Genomic DNA, 19,226 nt, shown 5'->3' with positions numbered 1-19,226 from the left:
TTAACATATTTTCATTTTAGTCCCTAAACTCAAAACTAACAAAATAATTTTTCATAATAGTCCTATTTCATATTAAAACATCAAACTCAACCATTAGTCATTTAAAAAGCTTTAAAAACAACAATGATAACTTTTTAAAACTTTGAAAATTTTAAAATTTAATACCCGAGTTAACTAAATTAAATTACGACCATTTTAAAAACATAAAATTTATTAAAAACACTCCTCCAGGTAACTTATATGCGCAAGGGGACTGAAAGCTTCAATTCAAAACAATCGCTTCTTCCTTTATGTTTGTGTATTCGGTGAAGACAACTAAAAACGGGAAAGAAGATAACCAAGTTTATGTTTTAACTTTATTATATTTATTATTTTAACATTAAAATAACATGTAAAATATAACAAAATATGCACCAACCGTCCCACTATAATAAAATATGGTATTATTGCCATATTAAACTTCAGTCATTTCTTAATTAATCAATTTAACTAATAAAATTAGTAGTGATTAACTTTTAAAACTTTTACGATTTAATCTTTATACCTTAATTAGCCATATAATTACTAAAATTTTCAGACCAAATTTTAATTCATCTATATGACTCTGTAAACATTTAATGGAAATATTTATAGGCTTAGTTTACGAAACAAGGTCCCGACACCTTATTTTTTAAAACCATTGACTTAAGGATTAAACCACTTGTACTTTAATTAACAGCTCAATTAACAAAATTTATCAAATCAAAATTCACTATAACACTGTATTTGACTCGTAAATATTATTTAATATTTACGGATTCACTCGTCGAAATTGTGATTTTGAAACCACTGTTTCTAACACAATTAAAAAACAAGCTGTTACAGTTTAAGCCTAAGCTCGATCCATATTTTAAATGAGCCTAATATTTTTATCCAAATCCTCTTAAAATTTAGGTAACTCGACTCATAAACAAGTTTAAGTGACAACAGCTCCGTAAAGTGATTAAATAATAATATAGAGTTATAACAAAGTTGCGAATACTTTGTATTATTTTTATCATAAATTAAGCGTAAATCACGTATATTTAAAAATTTTGTTAAATACTTATAATAAAAGTCAAAATTTTAAATGCGTAATTAATATACAAATCTTCGGTTTAATAGATAAATGTAAAAAGATGGCACGCTGTTCCAAGAAACAGCTTTTAACGTAATATAATATATAAAATATCTCAATTCTCAACTGCTTTGGTATATTCGATTCGAATCGCCTAAAAGTTTCTTTTAGTTTATTTATTAATTTTAATATTTAATTTATTTATTTTTATAAAAATAGTATTTTAGTTTTAAAACCGGATCTAAAATGTTTTTTTTTAAATAAAAGAAAATTTGACTTAATTTAAGAATAAATTTACTTATTGATGATGATAATGATTATAGCAATAATTATAAGCAAAATCCCGGTAGCTACTGCATGGCCTAAAAAGAGGCCTATTGCAGTTGGCCTTTTTCCAATGGCGGAAATGGTTTATGGATAACAAAATCTGTGAAGATGATGAATCCTTATATATCTGCTTCTTTGGCGATAGATTTTTCAAAATTTTTCCCTTTGAATTCTCTTGTATTTTAGCCCACACGGGCATTTAAGCCCTCCCAAAAATTCCGCGTTATTTGTTGTCAACTTGCTTCACTTACTCGAAAAAAAAAATCAATGTCAATTTCATCCCAAGAGATCTGCATTTTGCCTAACAAGAACAATCTGGTGATTTTAAAGGAACCCTTTTTTTCTTCCTTTGTAATTTACTCCTTTTTTTTTTTTTCTGTTTCTGATTTTCTCATTGTTTTTTTCTTGCTTTTTCGTTTTTAGGCTTTGTTGCAAACTAATGGTATGCCAGGGAACTTATATAATAACTGTAGTAATCTCCCCGCTACACCAACAAGATTGGAAAGGCTTCTTAGAGAGAGGGAGTTGAGGAAGTACTCCAAGTGTTTGAATGATTGTGAAGCTGAGTTACCATCATCAACCCAAGATTGTTTTTCACCTGATCTTGAGACTTCAACTTGTTGGTTCAACGATGAAGAACTTTTAGAAACTGTTTCAGCATCAAGGTCTTTGAATGATGATGGCGAAAGACTGGATTTTCGAACTTCGAAACAACGGCTTTTGGTGGTTGCTAATAGGTTGCCAGTCTCTGCAGTTAGGCATGGGGAAGATTCTTGGCAACTTGAGATGAGTGTTGGTGGCTTAGTCACTGCACTTCTTGGTAAACTCATCACTTCAATAATTCAATTTTCTTTTTTCGGGTTTTTTGGTTTTCAGTATGGTGCTTGCAGTGTTTATTGTAATTTTGTTATGAAGGTGTGAAGGAATTTGATACCAGATGGATTGGTTGGGCTGGTGTGAATGTCCCTGATGAAATTGGACAAAAGGCATTAGCTAAAGCTTTAGATGAAAAGGTCATATTAGAAAAGAAAAATGAAGTTCATAATTGTTGTTAAAGAAATGCAAATCCATAATCTTGGAAAAATTTTAGTAGGGTTTATATGCTTAATTTTGTGCTTTAGTTAATGCAGAGGTGCATACCGGTATTTCTTGATGAAGAAGTTGTTCATCAATATTATAATGGATATTGTAACAACATATTGTGGCCACTGTTCCACTATATCGGACTTCCACAAGAAGACCGCCTTGCGACTACTCGGAGCTTTCAATCTCAGTTTGATGCTTATAAGAAAGCGAATCAGTTGTTTGCTGATGTGGTTAATGAACATTATGAGGAAGGGGATGTTGTTTGGTGCCATGATTACCACCTAATGTTCCTCCCAAAATGTCTAAAAGAACGGAACAGTAAAATGAAAGTCGGTTGGTTCCTTCATACTCCATTTCCTTCTTCGGAAATCCATAGGATGCTGCCATCTCGGTTGGAGCTGCTGAGGTCTGTTCTTGCTGCTGATTTAGTAGGGTAAGTTCAGTTTGCTTCTGGCATTGTTTATGCAGATTCAGTTATCTTGTTTTTCATTCAGTGTTTATGTAAGGTAGGCTGCTTGGATATATGAATTTTGCTAAGATTGCATGCCGGATGAACGTATTTGAATTTCCACTAAACCTAGTATTAGAAATGTACTTTGGGTTTGACTCTGTATGGAGCTTAAACATTCCTCAGGTTTCATTACCACCCTTAATGAAAGCTGACATTGAATCACATGTCTTCCGGTTGCCAATCTTTCAATTGTCTTCCATTCTATTTCCTTGCCACCAATGTGATACAAACTGTTATATTCGTTCTACCTGAACACTGGCAGTTACCTGTAGGCCAGTTTGATTTTTATGCTAGTCTGGTACCTAACAGATAAAATGCACTCCACGTTTTGGAGTGATTATGCTGATTCTTGATTTGATAGGTTGATTCAATTTAATGTTTTGACATGCTTGTAAGTTGAGCAATGTCAAGATTTTTTTGTTTGAACTGCTGCAAAACTGCATTGTTGATTTTAACAGACTCCAGTATTACTCTGTGCATGTTAAAGTTCTCAAGTTCATTACTGTGGCAATATTTTCAATTTTTGGTTTGTTGATTTTCTAGCTTCCATACATACGACTATGCAAGGCATTTTGTTAGTGCTTGTACTCGTATTCTCGGGCTGGAGGGCACACCTGAAGGAGTAGAGGATCAAGGAAAGCTGACTCGCATTGCTGCAGTATGTCTTAGTTGTTCTCATTCTCTGTTTATTATCTAAAAAACTTCTAGTGCATAGGTCTTTTAGCATTTAAAAACATTTATTCCTCATCACATCTACTATTTTTGTTGGACGGGATCTTGAAATAACAGTTTCCAGTAGGGATTGATTCTGAACGATTCATTAAAGCTCTTGAACTCCCTGAGGTACAAGATCACATGAAAGTACTGAAACAGAGGTTTGCAGGTCGAAAGGTAGGAATTGGTCAATTGGATTCTTTGCTTTTCTCCCTTAGTTATCAGTTATGTTTGTGTAACATTCATTAGGCATTTTAAAGTCTCATCTTTTGTTTCAAGGAAGCAACATTCAATCTGTTTTTTGAGTTACTTACAATTAATGTTTAATAATTAAAAGGTAATGTTAGGCGTTGATCGGCTTGATATGATCAAGGGAATACCACAGAAGATTTTGGCATTTGAAAAATTTCTCGAGGAGAATCCCAATTGGTGTAATAAGGTGGTTCTCCTTCAAATTGCTGTCCCTACCAGGACCGATGTTCCTGAGTGTATGTTCCTCTGCATATATGTTTCTTCTTCCCTTTTGGTTACCTGAAATATTGCCTTACTTTTTCAATGAGAACCACCACAGCAAATTGATTAACTAGCATCTCAAGATACTCTCATGTTGATTTTCCCTCTTATTGTGCCATGCTGTCTTTTGTAACAATAGACTGTTGCATGTATTATGTAAATAGAAGATGCAGTGCCAATCTTATATTCAGCAGATATTTTTTAATAATGAATCGATTTTGCATGAGTCAGTTATTGCATTTTTTACCAGAATGTCGTCTCATTTAATTTAGCTTTCTGATAATCGAAGGCTTTCTTAGGCCATTTTTGCCCCTCTCCCTCTACCCCATTCTCAAAACCTTACATGTCTTACTTTCTTGATATAGATCAAAAGCTTACAAGCCAGGTTCATGAGATTGTGGGGCGCATTAATGGAAGATTTGGAAGTCTTACTGCTGTACCGATACATCATCTGGTTTGTCTATACCTTATTATCAGTTTCCATATATGATATGACTAAAGAATGAACTAAAGGTTACTGCTGGATTGGAAAGATTCAGACCAAAAAAGAAAGAGATCTAAGCTTAATCTTATTTACTTTCTTCAACATATGTCACTTTCCAGAAATTCTAGAGGAAACTATGAAAATTTGAAGTGTGAAGTGGTTAAAAATTCTTATTGATAAATTATCACAGATTGTGTAAGGTACAGATATAGGACATTGGCTTGTGTTTGTAAAACTATAACTTATGCAAGGATGCACATGCAATGTGTGTGTGTTTCAATATTGCTGCATATATAGGTGAATAAATGCAATTTTAAGAATATGATTAATCAACAATGACCTAGCTAGAACGCAATTCAAAATTTGGTAAAAGTACCATGAAGGCCCCTGTACTAGGAGTCGGATTGCATTTTGTCTCCTGTATTTTAGATCAAAGAGTAAATTGATCTTTCTGTTAAAAATTTCATCCACTTTTATGGTTAAAAATTGGTCCTTGTACCTTACGGAGGTACATGTGGTACGCCATGTGTTATTGTTTACTTATTCCATTAGCTACGTCAGATTTTAATAGTATAAGTGGATGAAATTTTTAACAAAAATGACCATTCTGCTCTTTGATCTAAAGTAGGACTAATTTGCCCATTTTTTTAGTAGAGGGGGCAAAATACAATCTGACTCCTAGTACAGGGGCCTCCATTGTACTTTTGCCTTCAAAATTCATATGGCATATTCCTTTTTAAAGGATAAGTAAAGCCTTTGTTTGCTTATATGAGCACTGTTTCATGCCAGTACGGCATACTGGATGCTTGTTTAATCAAGTAGAACCGTGAGGCTATACGGTCTTGGGAAGATTTTAGAATACTCCAATAAATATTGAATTGAAAATATGTGTTGGGAAGATATGCATATGACTTTAGTATGTGTCAAATGAATGTGAAATTTTATCAGGTTATATCATTGAATACACTACATGAACTTGTGAATACTGTAGATTTTGTTGCCAAGACAGACCTAAAGGAGGAGTACTAAACTTAAACAAACTCCATTCTTGTAACCATTGAATATGAAACATTTGCACCCTTTACTATATAACTCTAATATGCCTCAATTTCTAAAGTTTTTTACTTACTGTTTTGCAGGATCGTTCTCTTGATTTTCATGAATTATGTGCACTGTACGCTGTTACAGGTACCGACCTTTGTGCTTTAATACCAATTGGAATCACTGTTTTTGTTTGAAATGATAACTTGATTTTTATTCATGTCTGAACTTTTGGCAATTAACAAATCATGCAGATGTAGCTCTTGTGACATCTTTGAGGGATGGAATGAACCTCGTCAGCTATGAGTACGTTGCCTGCCAAGAGTCCAAGAAAGGGGTCCTTATACTAAGCGAGGTACTTAGATTGGATTTGGATTATACATATGTAAGGGCTTTGCCGGATGTGTGTAATTTTCTTAAGAACGTCCCTGCATATATTCTAGTTTGCTGGGGCTGCTCAGTCTCTTGGTGCCGGAGCCATTTTGGTTAATCCATGGAATGTCACTGAAGTTGCTTCTTCTATTGGTTATGCTTTGAATATGCCAGCTGATGAAAGAGAAAAACGACACCACCATAACTTCAAGCATGTGATTTCACATACAGCTCAAGAATGGGCTGCAACTTTTGTAAGGTGGTGATCATAGCTTAGTGCTCATATTTTCTTTGATGAGAACTTGAGGGAGGGAGTTATTGGTGCTTATAATGTGAGATGAAGATTGAAATAAGACCTTTCAGTTTTATGGTAAACTCTGAAGCTTTGTTTGTGCAGTGAACTTAATGTTACCATTGTTGAAGCTCAACTGAGGACAAGACAAATTCCCCCACCACTCCCAATTGAAGTTGCGGTTGATCGCTATTCATGTTTGAATAACCGTTTGCTCATATTGGTATGCTAATTTTTGTAGTCTCATCTTTCTTTATTTGACAATGTTGAAAGGGGCCCTGCTTCTCTTGCTTTGTATCTCCAAACATTATAGGAAAAGAGAAAAACCACTTCTAATTTTCATTTTCATAATCTCTCTTCCATGTTACAGGGATTTAATGCAACTTTAACTGAACCAGTGGATACCCTTGGAAGGAAGGACAGTCAAATTAATGAATGGGAGCCCAAGTTACGTCCAGATTTACGAGAACCTTTGAGAAAACTTTGTGATGATCCGAAGACAACAGTTCTTGTCCTCAGTGGAAGCGCTAGAAATGTCCTGGATGATGTATTAAATCCTTAGTTTTGACTTGTTGCATTTTTTTTCTTTAAAATGAAATCTCTGAACTCGTAATTTGCAATGCAGAACTTCAGTGATTACAACTTGTGGTTGGCAGCCGAAAATGGGATGTTTTTACGAGTTACAACAGGAGATTGGATGACGACAATGCCTGAAAACTTAAGTATGGAATGGGTGGATAGTGTTAAGGTACTTAACATTAGCTCAATAAAGCTCTTAATATGTATGAAGTTGTGTCTAGACTTTCTGATGCTTACTCTGATTTCAGAATGTATTTGAATATTTTACCGATAGAACTCCTCGATCTCAGTTCGAGGTCCGAGAGACTTCACTCATATGGAACTATAAATATTCAGGTCCTCATCTGAGCCTCTTTTTAGCACAGATAATCACTTGATTTTATGTTGGTTTCTTGCGTTTATTAAATTTTCTTCTGAACAACTTAATGAAAAAAATGTCTAGATGTCGAGTTTGGAAGACTCCAAGCGAGAGATCTGTTGCAGCATCTTTGGACTGGTCCGATCTCTAACGCATCTCTCGATGTTGTCCAAGGTAGACGGTCTGTTGAGGTTAGATCAGTCGCTGTTACAAAGGTATGCTTTAGTGGTATTATTCACTCTTGGATCACAAGTTATCTCATTTCATGCTTTAATGTATATATAGGGTGCCGCAATCGATCGAATCCTCGGAGAAATAGTTCATAACAAAGGCATGAAAGAACCTATTGATTACGTCCTATGTATCGGTCACTTTCTCACTAAGGTGCGTTTTCGATCACCGACTTTTAGCTGTTTTCCTTTCTTCCAAAGTTTTCCTATATAAAGGAATATGAACTTAGAGAACCAACTCTCGATAAGATCATGTAATGAAAAACCAATGCGGGATAGGATTTAGCCTCAAACTAGTGAAAAATTGGTTGCATTGATTGATAAACTTCGAAAACTGAAACTAAATGATGATCTGCAATTGGTTCAGGATGAAGACATTTATACATTTTTCGAGCCAGAGCTTCCCTCAGAAGTCCCGGCTTCGGTAAGACCCCAAGTACCAACACAAGTTAGGACATCCATCGTTGGGTCGAGGGCAGCTCTCCTTATGAAACAAAATTCTATGTCGGCTGTAGAACAGAACAAGAGCTATGCCATAGATGGAGATACGCTGCACTCGATGGTGACCGATCGAATATCGCTTCAAGAGGGTTCTTCAGTGCTTGATCTTCAGGCCAACGACTACTTTTCTTGCTCCGTTGCAAGGAAAAGATCAAACTCGCGCTACCGCCTTCAATCATCTGATGAAGTTGTGACACTCTTGAGAGAACTAGCAGATCATCGTTGATGGTAAAATCCCGAGATTTAAAGCATATTCTTCGATCGTATCATATTTATTGTTATTGCAGACATAGTAGTTCTTATCGGTCATCTACAGTATATCATGGGATATATACCTAGATGGATTTTACATTAGACGTAGCAAAGTTCAAAGATTAGTTTTATATATTTAGTAGTAAAAGTTCTTTTTGAAAATAATAAATTTCCTTTTTTTCATAATAAAATTTTATTCTTTTGCAATAATATATACATATATAATAGCCAATTAAAACTTTGAATTTGATTCCATAACACTCAATTAAATTTGTTTATATGTAAAAGTTGAATTTAAATATTTAAATTTTACTTGAATTGAAATTCTTTTTTATTTTTAGAAGCAATATGTATGCTTAAAATTAAGAATGCTCAATTAAATTCACTAGCCATTATAATAAATATTAAAGGTTAAATTCTGCTGTTAGTCCCTGAACTTGTATAGAATTTGAGAATTGGTCTCTGTACTTTAAAAATTAAATCCTCTTAATTTTTCAATTTAAAAATCTTAGTTCAATAATTATTATTGCCAGTAGTTTTTGTCAAAATTTGTCAAGTTAACATTTTTTTTCAATCCTATAACACAATTATATGCTTCAATAGGAATCACGCACACAAAGGTAAATTGATACAATATAAACCTCTCGTAAAATGCCCCTATAACCCAGTAGATAAAGTACATTACATAGTTTGTTTTAAGCATTGACAACTTACCCATTTCATGACTTTGGCATTGGACATTCTAAAAATGGGTACTATCGGGTTGGGTGAATTCAATAATAGATGCCTAGCGGCATTCTAGCTTTTCTTCTCCTTTCAGGATCTATCCGAAAGAGAATTCAGATCTTCTCGATCATGAATACCTAAATAGGGCGAATCACCTAGTGGATATCTTTGCTTTGGAACAAAACAATTAGAATAGAATTAGGCTCGGTCAATTGGAATGTGTATTATCCATATATTATCCACTATTTTAATAATTGAATTGAGATTTTTAAATAAAAAAATAAGACTATTTTTAACTTTTTTTTAAATATGGACTAAATCTCAAAATTTGTCAAAGTATAGGGGCTAATAGCAAATTTTAACCAATATTAAAATACTTGCTTGAATTTTTAAAAATAATCGAACGGAATGGAATGGAATTAATTTTTATTTATAATTGCTCTCTCCCATTGCTGAGTACTCTTTGAAAATTGTTTGCTTTGTTCTTCGGTTTTAGTGACAGTTCTTATGAACAGAAGTACTGTCAAAATCTCGCGCGCTTTTATTCAAAAACCCAAACAATCAAATACCCTTTTTCAGTATCTCAATCTTCCTTCGGAATCTTTCACTACAATTTCTTGTAATGCAAATTCTCATTCCCCCAAATATAAATTTTTACTCTCCGATCACCTAAAGAACCGAAGATTGGATGAAGCTCGTGAGGTTTTAAACAAAATCCCATACCCTGGGGTGCATTTATACACCATGATGATCGACGGGTATGCGTTGAATCATCGGCTTGACGATGCAATTCAACTGTTCGAGAAAATGCCGGTGAGAGATACCGTTTCGTGGAATTCAATGATTAAAGGGTGTTTGAATGGCGGGGATTTAATTACGGCCAAGAAGCTTTTCGATGAAATGCCTGGACGGAATGTTGTTTCTTGGACGACAATGGTAAATGGGTATTTGCAGTTTGGGAAAATCCAGGTGGCTGAGAGGTTGTTTTTTGAGATGCCTGTGAAGGATGTTGCGGCGTGGAATTCAATGATTTATGGGTATTTGAAGTCTGGTAGAGTTGATGAGGCGGTTAATTTGTTTAGAAAGATGCCATCTAGGAATGTAATTTCATGGACTTCAATGATTGATGGGTTGGATTATAATGGAAGAAATGATGAAGCTTTAATTTTTTATAAAAAGATGGTGGGTTTTGGTGTTAAGCTGAGTTCAAACACGGTTTCTTGCGTGTTGAGAGCTTGTGCAAATGTCATGGCTTTGCATTTGGGTGTTCAAACTCATTGCCAAGTAGTTAAATTGGGGTTTTCTTTTGATGAATTTATATGTACTTCGCTTTTAACTTTTTATGCAAACTGCAAGCAAATGGAAAATGCTTGCAAGGTTTTCAATGAGAAACTGCATGGGAATGTGGTAATATGGACAGCTCTCTTGACTGGTTATGGCTTGAACCATAAGCATGAATCTGCATTGATGGTTTTTGGAGACATGATACGAATGGCTGTCCTCCCAAATCAATCATCTTTCACTAGTGCTTTGAATTCGTGCAGTGGATTAGAGGCTCTAGACAAGGGTAAAGAGATCCATGCCGTGTCTGTCAAGCTAGGTCTGGGCTCTGATGTATTTGTTGGTAATTCTCTAATTGTACTGTATACTGTATGTGGGAGTATTAATGATGCTGTAGCTGCATTTAGTAATATTGGTGAGAAAAATGTCGTCTCGTGGAACTCCATTATTGTTGGATCTGCAAAGCATGGTCAAGGTAAGTTGGTTCTCACACTCTTTAGCCGGATGATACGTGATGAAGTTGATCCGGATGAGATTTCATTCACGGGGTTGCTTTCTGCTTGCAGCCATTCTGGGATGTTGCAAAAAGCTAGATGCTTTTTCGAGTATATTAGTCGATATAAATCCACTGCAATAAAGCTTCAGCACTATGTTTGTATGGTTGATGTCCTGAGTAGATGTGGTAAATTGGAAGAAGCAGAGGAGCTAATTAAAAATATGAAGGTAAAACCGAATTCTATAGTATGGCTAGCTTTGCTTAGTGCTTGTAGGATGCATTCTAACTTAGGAGTGGCTGAAAGGGCTGCAAAATCGATCCTTGATCTTGAACCGAATTGCAGTGCTGCTTATGTTTTGTTGTCAAATATATATGCTTCTGCCGGTAAATGGAGTGATGTCTCAAGAATGAGAGTAAGGATGAAACAAGCAGGGATCGTGAAACAACTAGGTTGCAGCTGGGTTACTTTGAGGGGAGTGCGACATGAGTTTGTTTGTGCAGATAGATCTCACCCTCTTAGTGAAAAAATATATCAAAAGCTGGACTGGTTGGGAGGGAAGTTGAAGGAGTTTGGGTATGTTCCAGATGAGAGTTTTGCCCTGCATGATGTGGAGGATGAGCAGAAGAAAGAGATGTTGTTGTATCACAGTGAGAGGCTTGCTGTTGCATTCGGATTGGTGACTACCGCAGAGGGCAGCACAATAACAGTGATGAAGAATCTTCGTGCATGTGGCGATTGTCACAGTGCCATTAAGCTCATAGCTAAGATCGTTGGGCGTGAAATCATTGTAAGAGATTCTACACGCTTTCATCACTTCCGAAATGGGATGTGCTCTTGTGGGGATTATTGGTAGCAAATTACAAGGGTTGCCTTGCTAATAACATTTTGATCGTTCACTGAAGTTAAAGCTGTTTTCTTTTCATTTCCAACCCCCTTGGATTTACCTTTCAGTCTACAAAGAAGTAAATCAAGCTAAAAATCCATGTAGAAAGAACTGGAGTGTGAAGGGCTAGAAGTGCAAGGAATTGAAGGTTTGGGTCACAAAAGAGGGGCAAAAGGTTGCAGCAGTAAGGGGCAAAACTGGTCAGTCTCTCTATTAGCATAAATCTGTGATATCATCCATATTAAACTTCACTTCTTTGTACTGACTAGAAAGTCAAGCATGCTATTTAGGAGTAAAGGGATGTTAATTTAAATGAATTGATATATGAATTCTTAGGTTAAGCTATGTTAATCTTGGATATGAAAATATGATCATATTTTACTTCTTCTGATAGCATAGGTTGTGGCCTTGATTCTTCCATTGCTATGATTTGTAAATCAATACTAATTTTCCATTCACATTGCTAATCAAGCTTCAATTATTTACTCTCCTTTCAGAAAACTACAAATGTTATGTTAATTGGCTAATACAAACAAAAACTGGGTTGAGATTCTAATTGTAATGGTAATCCGCTGAGACAAACAAAATTGTAACCCTAAAACAACAGATTTCAAATTAAATTAATATTAGCAATTTATATGTCTAGATGTTCTTCTTCAAAGCAGATTATTTAGTAATAATAATAATAACAACAATAATAGTAATAAGCAAAATTGTGGTGGCTACTGCATGGCCTAAAAAGAGATAGGAAAAGTTCTGTTGCATTTGGCCCTTTTTCAATGGCGGTATGGAAAACTAAATCTGTCAGAGTGATGAATCTTTATATACACACACGCGCGCGCGCGCGCGATTATTTTGTACATGGCAATAGGTATTCTTTTTATTTTGAATTCTTTTGTATTTTAGCCCACACAGCATTTAAGCCCTCCCAAATATCCAAATCCTTTTTGCCAATTTGCTTGATTCCTCCCTCTCAATTCCCTTCTCATATTCAAAAATAATTTCATCCAAGATTCTTGGCAACTTGAAACTAGTGCTGGCTGATGAAGGATGAAGTTTTGCAAAGATAAAAAATAATAATAAAGAGAAGTAGAATTCTGCAGATGAAGGATAGAAAATTTAAGAAAACATTGCGAGAGGAGAAAATATAGGGGAAATCGCATGGCTAACAACATATATATATCCCTGGTAACCAAATCAGCCAAAATAACTAACAAAATAACAGAATCAACAAAGTATCCTAACAGAATAGCAATGGCGGCCATAACCAACCAAATAACAACCATATGAAAAGAAAAATGAAGATTAATGGCCTCGAACACTAAAATGCTAACGTTTAAATTGTACTGATTTACCCTGTAACGGTTAGTGCACTTCTTGGTAAACTGATCACTTCAATTCTTTATTGATTCTTTTTTCCTTTCCAGTTGTTTTTATACTGTTTGCAATGTTTTTAATTTTGTTATGAAGGTGTGAAGGAATTTGAGACCAGATGAATTGGTTTGGCTGGCGTAAGTGGTCCTGATGAAATTGGACGAAAGGCATTAACTGAAGCTTTAGCTGAAAAGTTCAGACTAGAAAAGACTGAAGATCTTAACTGTTGTTAAAGAAATGCAATTCCATAATCTTGGAAAAGTTAATAGGATTATATGTTTAATTTTGTGCTTAAATTAATGCAGAGGTGCATACCGGTGTTTCTTGATGAAGAAATTGTCCATCAATATTATAATGGATCCTGTAACAACATGTTGTGGCCATTGTTTCACTATCTCAGACTTCTGCAAGACAACTGCCTTGCAACTACTTGAAGCTTCCAATCTCAGTTCGATGCTTATAAGAAAGTGAACAAGTTGTTTGCCGATGTGGTTAACGAGCACTACGAGGAAGGGGATGTGGTTTGGTGCCATGATTACCACCTAATGTTTCTTCCAAAATACCTAAAAGAATGGAACAGTAAAATGAAAGTCGGTTGGTTTCTGCATACCCATTTCCTTCTTCTGAAATCCATCGGACACTGCCATCTCGATTGGAGCTGCTGAGGTCTGCTGCTGATTTAGTAGGGTAAGTTCATTTTACTTCAGGCATTGTTTTATTGGAATGCAGAGTCAATTTTCTCGTCTTTCTTTCAATGTTTATGTATTAGTAGGTTGCTTGGATATATGAATTGAGCTTAGTTTGCATGTTGGATGAAGGTATTTAAATTTCCACCGAATATAGTATTAAAAATGCACTTTGGATTCGACTCTGTAGGGAGCTTAAACATTCCTCAGGTTTTATCACTAAGAGCAGAACGACAGCTAACATCAAATTACATGTCTTCTTGCTGCTATATGATAACCTTTCAATTTTCTATCATTCTACTGCCTTGTACCCAATGTGATACAAACTGTTGTAGTCATTCCGCCTGAACACTTGCAATAAACCGTTGGCCATTTATATTCTTTTATGTTAGTCCGATACCTAAAAGAAAAAATGCTGTCTGGATTGGGGAGTGATTATGCTGATTCTTGATTTGATTGGTTGATTCAATTCAATGGTTATGGATATACTGAAATCTCCCTACGTTAGATTGCAAAGCACTTAATTGTGAAATGAGAACTGATTCAAACAATCTTGTTTCGACATGCTTGTGAGTTGTGCAACATCATGAATTTTTTGTTTGAACTGCTGCAAAACTGCAATGTCAGTTTTAATGCACTCTTGTATCACTTTGAGCATGTTGTTTCTTTCTGTCAAAATCATATTATGTTATAGTTCTCAAGGCCATTACCGTGGCATCGTTTTAATTTCTGGTTTGTTGATGTTCCAGCTTCCATGTATATGACTATGCAAGGCATTTTGTTTGTGCTTGTACTCGTATTCTCGGGTGCCCTCGAAGGAGTAGAGGATTGAGGAAAGTTGACTTGCGTAGCTGTAGTATGTCATAGCTGATCTCTTTCATCTTTTTCCATCGAAGAATCTTTAAATTGCCAATTTAATTTGTTGTTTTGCATGGACCTTTTAGCATTTTAAATACATTCATTCCTTATCACATCTACTCTTTTTGTTGCTTGGGATCTTGAAATTACAGTTTCCAGTAGGGATTGATCCTGATAATTTCATTTGAGCTCTTGAACTCCCTCGAGTACAAAATCTCATGGAAGAACTGAAAGAGAGGTTTGCGGGTCTAAAGGTAGGAATTGAATTCTTTTCTCCCTTAATTGGTATCAGTTATGTTTGTGTAGTTTGATTTAAGGGAAGCTACTTTCGAGCTGTTTTTGAGTTGCTTATCGGTTCATGTTTAATAATGGTAAGGTAATGTTGGGCGTTGATCAGCTTGATATGATCGAGGGAATACCACAAAAGATTTTGGCATTTGAAAAGTTTCTCAAGTAAAATCCTGATTCGGGTGATAAGGTGGTTCTCCTGAAAATTGCTGTCCCTACCAGGACAGATGTTCCCAAGTGTATGTTCAGAAACACTTTTCTTCTTCTTTCTGGTTACCTGAAAGATTGTGTTAACTTTTGCAATGAGAACTGCCATGGGATTAAACTGATTAACATTATCATACTAATACTCTAGCATCTCAAGATGCAGTACTCTTGTGTTGATTTTCCTTCTTATTATGCCATACTGACTTTTTTGACTATCAATTGTTGCATCTATTATTTAAATGGAACATGCAGTGCTATCTTTATCTTCAGCAGACACTTTTTAATAGTGAATCTGATTTCCATGAGTTATTTCTTGCTTTTTTACCATAATATTGTCTCATTTCATTTTGTTTTCTGATAATTTGTGGTTTTCTCAAGGCTATTTCAACCCTCCCCTTGTACTGACTCCTCAAACCTTACATGTTTACTTTCTTGATATCATAGATAAAGAGCTTACAAGCCAAGTCCATGAGATTGTTGGACGCATTAATGGAAGATTTGGTACCCTTACTGATGCACCAATACATCATCTGGTTTGTCTATACCTTATTACCTTTTATCCATCACTATATATGATAAAAGAGTGAACTAAAGGTTACTGCTTGGTTCGAAAGATGCTGCCCCCCCCCCCCTGGTTTTTTTCCCCCAAAAAATAATCAAAGCTTCATATTATTTACTTCAACATTTAGTTGCTTTTCTGAAATTCTAGGTGAAACAATGAATAAGACAGTTTACAGTACAGATATAGGTTCTTAGGTTATGATTGTCAAAGTATTATTTATGAGAGGGTATGCACGTGCATAGACAGTTTGTGTGTTTTTCAATGTTGATGCATATATAGGTGAATAAATGCAATACAAAGAATATGATTAATCAACAATGACCTAGCTAGAAGGCATTTCACAGCTCACATAACATTTTCCTTTTCAAAGGACAAGGAAAACCTTTCGTTTTCTTATACAGGCACTTTTCCATGCCAGTAAGGCATGCCAGTAGACCATCTAATTTAAGTAGAAATTTCCCATGAGTCTAAACATTCTTAGCAAGATTTTAGCTTACTAAGATATAACTTCACATTTTGTGTGTTGAACAGTCATGCTTATGAGTTTTTTATGTCCCAAATGAATTTCTGAAATTTAATATCTGGTTAAGATTTAAATCATTGAAAACTCCATACTTCTGTAACACATTAATTTGCAGTTTAACTTTCTGTGGTATGTTATTGAGTTGATTTTGTTGCATAATTGACAGAAGAAGAAGTTCCAAACATTACTTTGCTTAACTCAATCTTCTAAGCTGCTGAATATAAAAAACATTGTGGCCCTTTCTACAACTTTTAGCATGTCTCGAGTTCTATAGCATTTTCCTTACTGATTTGCAGGATCACTCGCTTGATTTTCACACCTTATGCACACTATATGCTGTTACCAGTGCTGACTTTTGTGTTATTAACACCGATTGAAATCACTATTTTTGTTTGAAATGATAACTTGATTTTAGGCATGTCTGAACTTTTGGCAATTAACAAATTATGCAGATGTAGCTCTTGTGACATCTTTGAGGGATGGAATGAACCTCGCCAGCTATGAGTTTGTTGCTTGCCAAGCATCCAACAAAGATGTAGCTATCTGATTTGGTTTATACATATGTTTAGGGCTTTTTCCGGATGTGTAAACCCTAAAGCTTAAATTTTCATAAGAACGTCTCTGCATATTTTCCAGTTTGCTGGGGCTGCTCAGTCTCTTGGTGCTGGAGCTATTCTGGTTAATCCGTGGAATGTCACTGGAGTTGCTGATGAAAGAGAAAAGCGTCACCGCCATAACTTCATGCATGTGACTTCACATACATCTCAAGAATGGGCCACATCGTTTGTAAGGTGGTGGTCATAGCTTAGTACTTATATTCTCTTTTATGAAAACTCGAGGGATGGAGAGACTGGTGCTTATAATGTTAGAGAAAGATAGAAATAAGACCTTTCTAGCAACCCTTTCCCTTTGTTTTTTTCTTTTCTTAATTAGAAAAATGGAACACCAAAACTTTTCTTTTCGAAATCTTGGAATTTAAGTTGTCAAATTGGAGAAAGATTGCGTGGTTTCCCCTTTTTTATGCCTATCTCTTGTTTCAATTTTATGGTAAACCCTGAAGCTTTCCCTTTGTAGTGAACTTAATGAAACCATTGTTGAAGCTCAATCGAGGACAAGACGAATTCAACCATCACTCCTGATTGAAGTTGCGGTTGATCGTTACACACGTTTGAATAATCAATTGCACATACTGGTATGCTAACTTTTGTAGTGGTTCTTTATTTGACAATGTTGAAAAGGCCCTGCTTCTCTTGCTCTCTATCTCCGAATATTATAGGAGAAGAGAAAAACTGCTCCTAGCGTGCATTTTCATTTTTGTAATCACCCTGCTATGTTATAGGGATTTAATGCAACTTTATCTGAACCACTGGATACCCTTGGGAGGAAGGGCAGTCAAATTAATTGGAGCCAAAGTTACATTCGGATTTACGAGAACCAATCAATTATGTGCTGTAAGAGGAAATATGAGTTCGGAAAACGAATGTGTTATAGGGTTTATCCTCAAACTAAAGAAAAATTGGTTATGATTAAATAACTTCGAACATGCCCAGATTGATACTTAAATATGACAAACTGAAACTAAATGATGTTCTGCAATTGGTTCAGGATGAAGGCATACATTTTTTTGAGCTGAAATATCCTTCAGAAGTCCCAGCTTCAGTATCACCCCAAGAACCAACTTCAGTTGGGACATCTGCTGCCGGATCGATTGCAGCTCACCTTAAGAGACAACATTCGATGTTGACTGTAGAAGGGAACAAGAGCTATTCCTAGTCGCAGCTGTGTTTCAATCAACGGTGGCTGATCAAATGTCGTTGCAGGAGGTTTCAGTCCAGACTTTGTTAACACCCTAAGTACCAGCACCAGTCGGGACATCCATTGTCAGATCAGGGGCAGCTCACCTTAAGAAACAACGTTCGGTGTCGGCTATACAAGGGAACAAGAGCTATTCCATAGTTCGAGTTTATTCGATTTCTTATATTTGAATTTGATTTTTTGTGTGGTTTTATGTTCGATATTTGTGCTTTGAATTAAAAAAAATTAATATAAAAATTTAAAAATTAAGAGTGCTTGAATTTATTCATTCAATCATTGGAGTTTAAATTGAATTTAATTTAATTAAAATGCTTGCATGAATTTTATTGAGTCAAAATCGATTGGTTGCTTTGTTCTTCCATTTTTAGTGACAGTTCTTATGCACAAAAGTAATGTTGAAATTTGACGCCCATTTTTCAAAAGTCCAAACAATCAAACTACCCTTTTCAGAATCTCAATCTTTCACTACAGTTTCTGCTGGATTTTTGATGAAGAAAGGATTGAAACTGAGGCAAAAAAAAATTTAAAAAGAATGGAGAAAGGTCAGCTTGTGATCAATGTGTTTCATTTAAGAAAAAATCGATACAATGTTTATAAGAACAAGTGAGCTTAAATAAGCTAATAATAATAATAATAAAATAATAATAATAATAATAATAATAATAATACAACTCGGCTTAATCTTGTAAGTTGATTCACACAACTTGCTTCCTCATTGGTTGATTTCAGTCTAATCAACACCCAGAACGTCTTATCAAAAATCATCACTGTTTTAGTGCAAGTTGGCAACTTGCAGAGTAAGGAGCTCGCATGTGTGGGTTTGTCTAACAGAGCTCACACCTTTAGTGACCTCGCATGTTTGGATGAGCTCGCAATCTTGGTGATCTCGCACATTTGAAGAACTCGCAGATTTTGGGGAGCTCACAGTCTTGCAATTAGGGTTTGCCAACGCATGGATGGTCACTTCGCAACACTCCTCCTTGACCTCCATGTTGTTGCGAACCCCAATATCATTACATAGCTTTTCAAACTTCATTTTCTCAAGGGTTTTGTTAGAATGTCAGCTAGTTGATCTTGTGAACTGTAGTGAACCAAGGTTACTTCCTTGGTTTGTTCCACTTCTCTCACAAAGTGATACTTGATTTTGAAGTGTTTTGCTCTTCCATAGAA

The 19,226-nt window shown here is 35.3% G+C and overlaps 3 protein-coding genes across 6 annotated transcripts; all 3 read left to right on the top strand.

The window, feature by feature from the left end:
* The first annotated feature begins 1,422 nt into the window (after positions 1-1,422).
* Positions 1,423-8,566, top strand: LOC105799030 (alpha,alpha-trehalose-phosphate synthase [UDP-forming] 1). 3 transcript variants are annotated; one of them, XM_012629352.2, is made up of 18 exons: positions 1,423-1,741; positions 1,847-2,243; positions 2,339-2,436; positions 2,545-2,942; positions 3,564-3,678; positions 3,810-3,911; positions 4,072-4,222; positions 4,613-4,701; positions 5,871-5,919; positions 6,027-6,127; positions 6,216-6,403; positions 6,542-6,659; positions 6,807-6,983; positions 7,062-7,184; positions 7,264-7,351; positions 7,458-7,564; positions 7,659-7,757; positions 7,971-8,566. In XM_012629352.2, the coding sequence occupies exons 1-18, from the start codon at positions 1,691-1,693 to the stop codon at positions 8,328-8,330; spliced, it is 2,811 nt and encodes a 936-aa protein (XP_012484806.1). In that variant the 5' UTR covers positions 1,423-1,690; the 3' UTR covers positions 8,331-8,566. The 3 variants fall into 3 exon arrangements, with proteins under 3 accessions (XP_012484806.1, XP_012484805.1, XP_012484804.1); XM_012629351.2 differs by having other exon boundaries at positions 1,424-1,741; positions 2,554-2,942; positions 7,458-7,588; XM_012629350.2 differs by having other exon boundaries at positions 1,424-1,741; positions 7,458-7,588.
* Positions 8,567-8,663: 97 nt separating this feature from the next.
* Positions 8,664-13,551, top strand: LOC128031878 (pentatricopeptide repeat-containing protein At5g46460, mitochondrial). Of its 2 annotated transcripts, none has more exons than XM_052620989.1 (2): positions 8,664-11,943; positions 13,423-13,551. In XM_052620989.1, exon 1 carries the CDS (start codon positions 9,590-9,592, stop codon positions 11,711-11,713), a length of 2,124 nt encoding a protein of 707 aa, XP_052476949.1. In that variant the 5' UTR covers positions 8,664-9,589; the 3' UTR covers positions 11,714-11,943; positions 13,423-13,551. The 2 variants fall into 2 exon arrangements, with proteins under 2 accessions (XP_052476949.1, XP_052476948.1); XM_052620988.1 differs by lacking the exon at positions 13,423-13,551 and adding an exon at positions 13,214-13,416.
* LOC105799031 (alpha,alpha-trehalose-phosphate synthase [UDP-forming] 1) lies at positions 13,551-18,329 on the top strand. The gene is made up of 10 exons (XM_052620991.1): positions 13,551-13,804; positions 14,553-14,659; positions 14,814-14,915; positions 15,038-15,188; positions 15,601-15,689; positions 16,694-16,776; positions 16,878-17,032; positions 17,316-17,433; positions 17,581-17,733; positions 17,847-18,329. Exons 6-10 carry the CDS (start codon positions 16,726-16,728, stop codon positions 18,012-18,014), a joined length of 645 nt encoding a protein of 214 aa, XP_052476951.1. The 5' UTR covers positions 13,551-13,804; positions 14,553-14,659; positions 14,814-14,915; positions 15,038-15,188; positions 15,601-15,689; positions 16,694-16,725; the 3' UTR covers positions 18,015-18,329.
* The last annotated feature ends 897 nt before the right edge of the window (positions 18,330-19,226 follow it).

This window comes from Gossypium raimondii, chromosome 9 (assembly GCF_025698545.1).
Source record: "Gossypium raimondii isolate GPD5lz chromosome 9, ASM2569854v1, whole genome shotgun sequence".
NCBI lineage: Eukaryota > Viridiplantae > Streptophyta > Magnoliopsida > Malvales > Malvaceae > Gossypium > Gossypium raimondii.
This window is presented reverse-complemented; position numbering and strand designations above follow the sequence as displayed.

What these genes read in the sequence shown, in the direction of transcription:
- LOC105799030 (XM_012629350.2), top strand. Translation starts at nt 1,691, where the DNA reads ATGTCAATTTCATCCCAAGAGATCTGCATTTTGCCTAACAAGAACAAT. An exon ending in CTTAGTCACTGCACTTCTTG is followed by an intron (nt 2,244 to 2,338) that starts GTAAACTCATCA and finishes TTTGTTATGAAG; the next exon opens with GTGTGAAGGAATTTGATACC. An exon ending in ATAACCGTTTGCTCATATTG is followed by an intron (nt 6,660 to 6,806) that starts GTATGCTAATTT and finishes TCCATGTTACAG; the next exon opens with GGATTTAATGCAACTTTAAC.
- LOC128031878 (XM_052620989.1), top strand. Translation starts at nt 9,590, where the DNA reads ATGAACAGAAGTACTGTCAAAATCTCGCGCGCTTTTATTCAAAAACCC.
- LOC105799031 (XM_052620991.1), top strand. Translation starts at nt 16,726, where the DNA reads ATGAACCTCGCCAGCTATGAGTTTGTTGCTTGCCAAGCATCCAACAAA. An exon ending in GCCAAGCATCCAACAAAGAT is followed by an intron (nt 16,777 to 16,877) that starts GTAGCTATCTGA and finishes CATATTTTCCAG; the next exon opens with TTTGCTGGGGCTGCTCAGTC. An exon ending in ATAATCAATTGCACATACTG is followed by an intron (nt 17,434 to 17,580) that starts GTATGCTAACTT and finishes GCTATGTTATAG; the next exon opens with GGATTTAATGCAACTTTATC.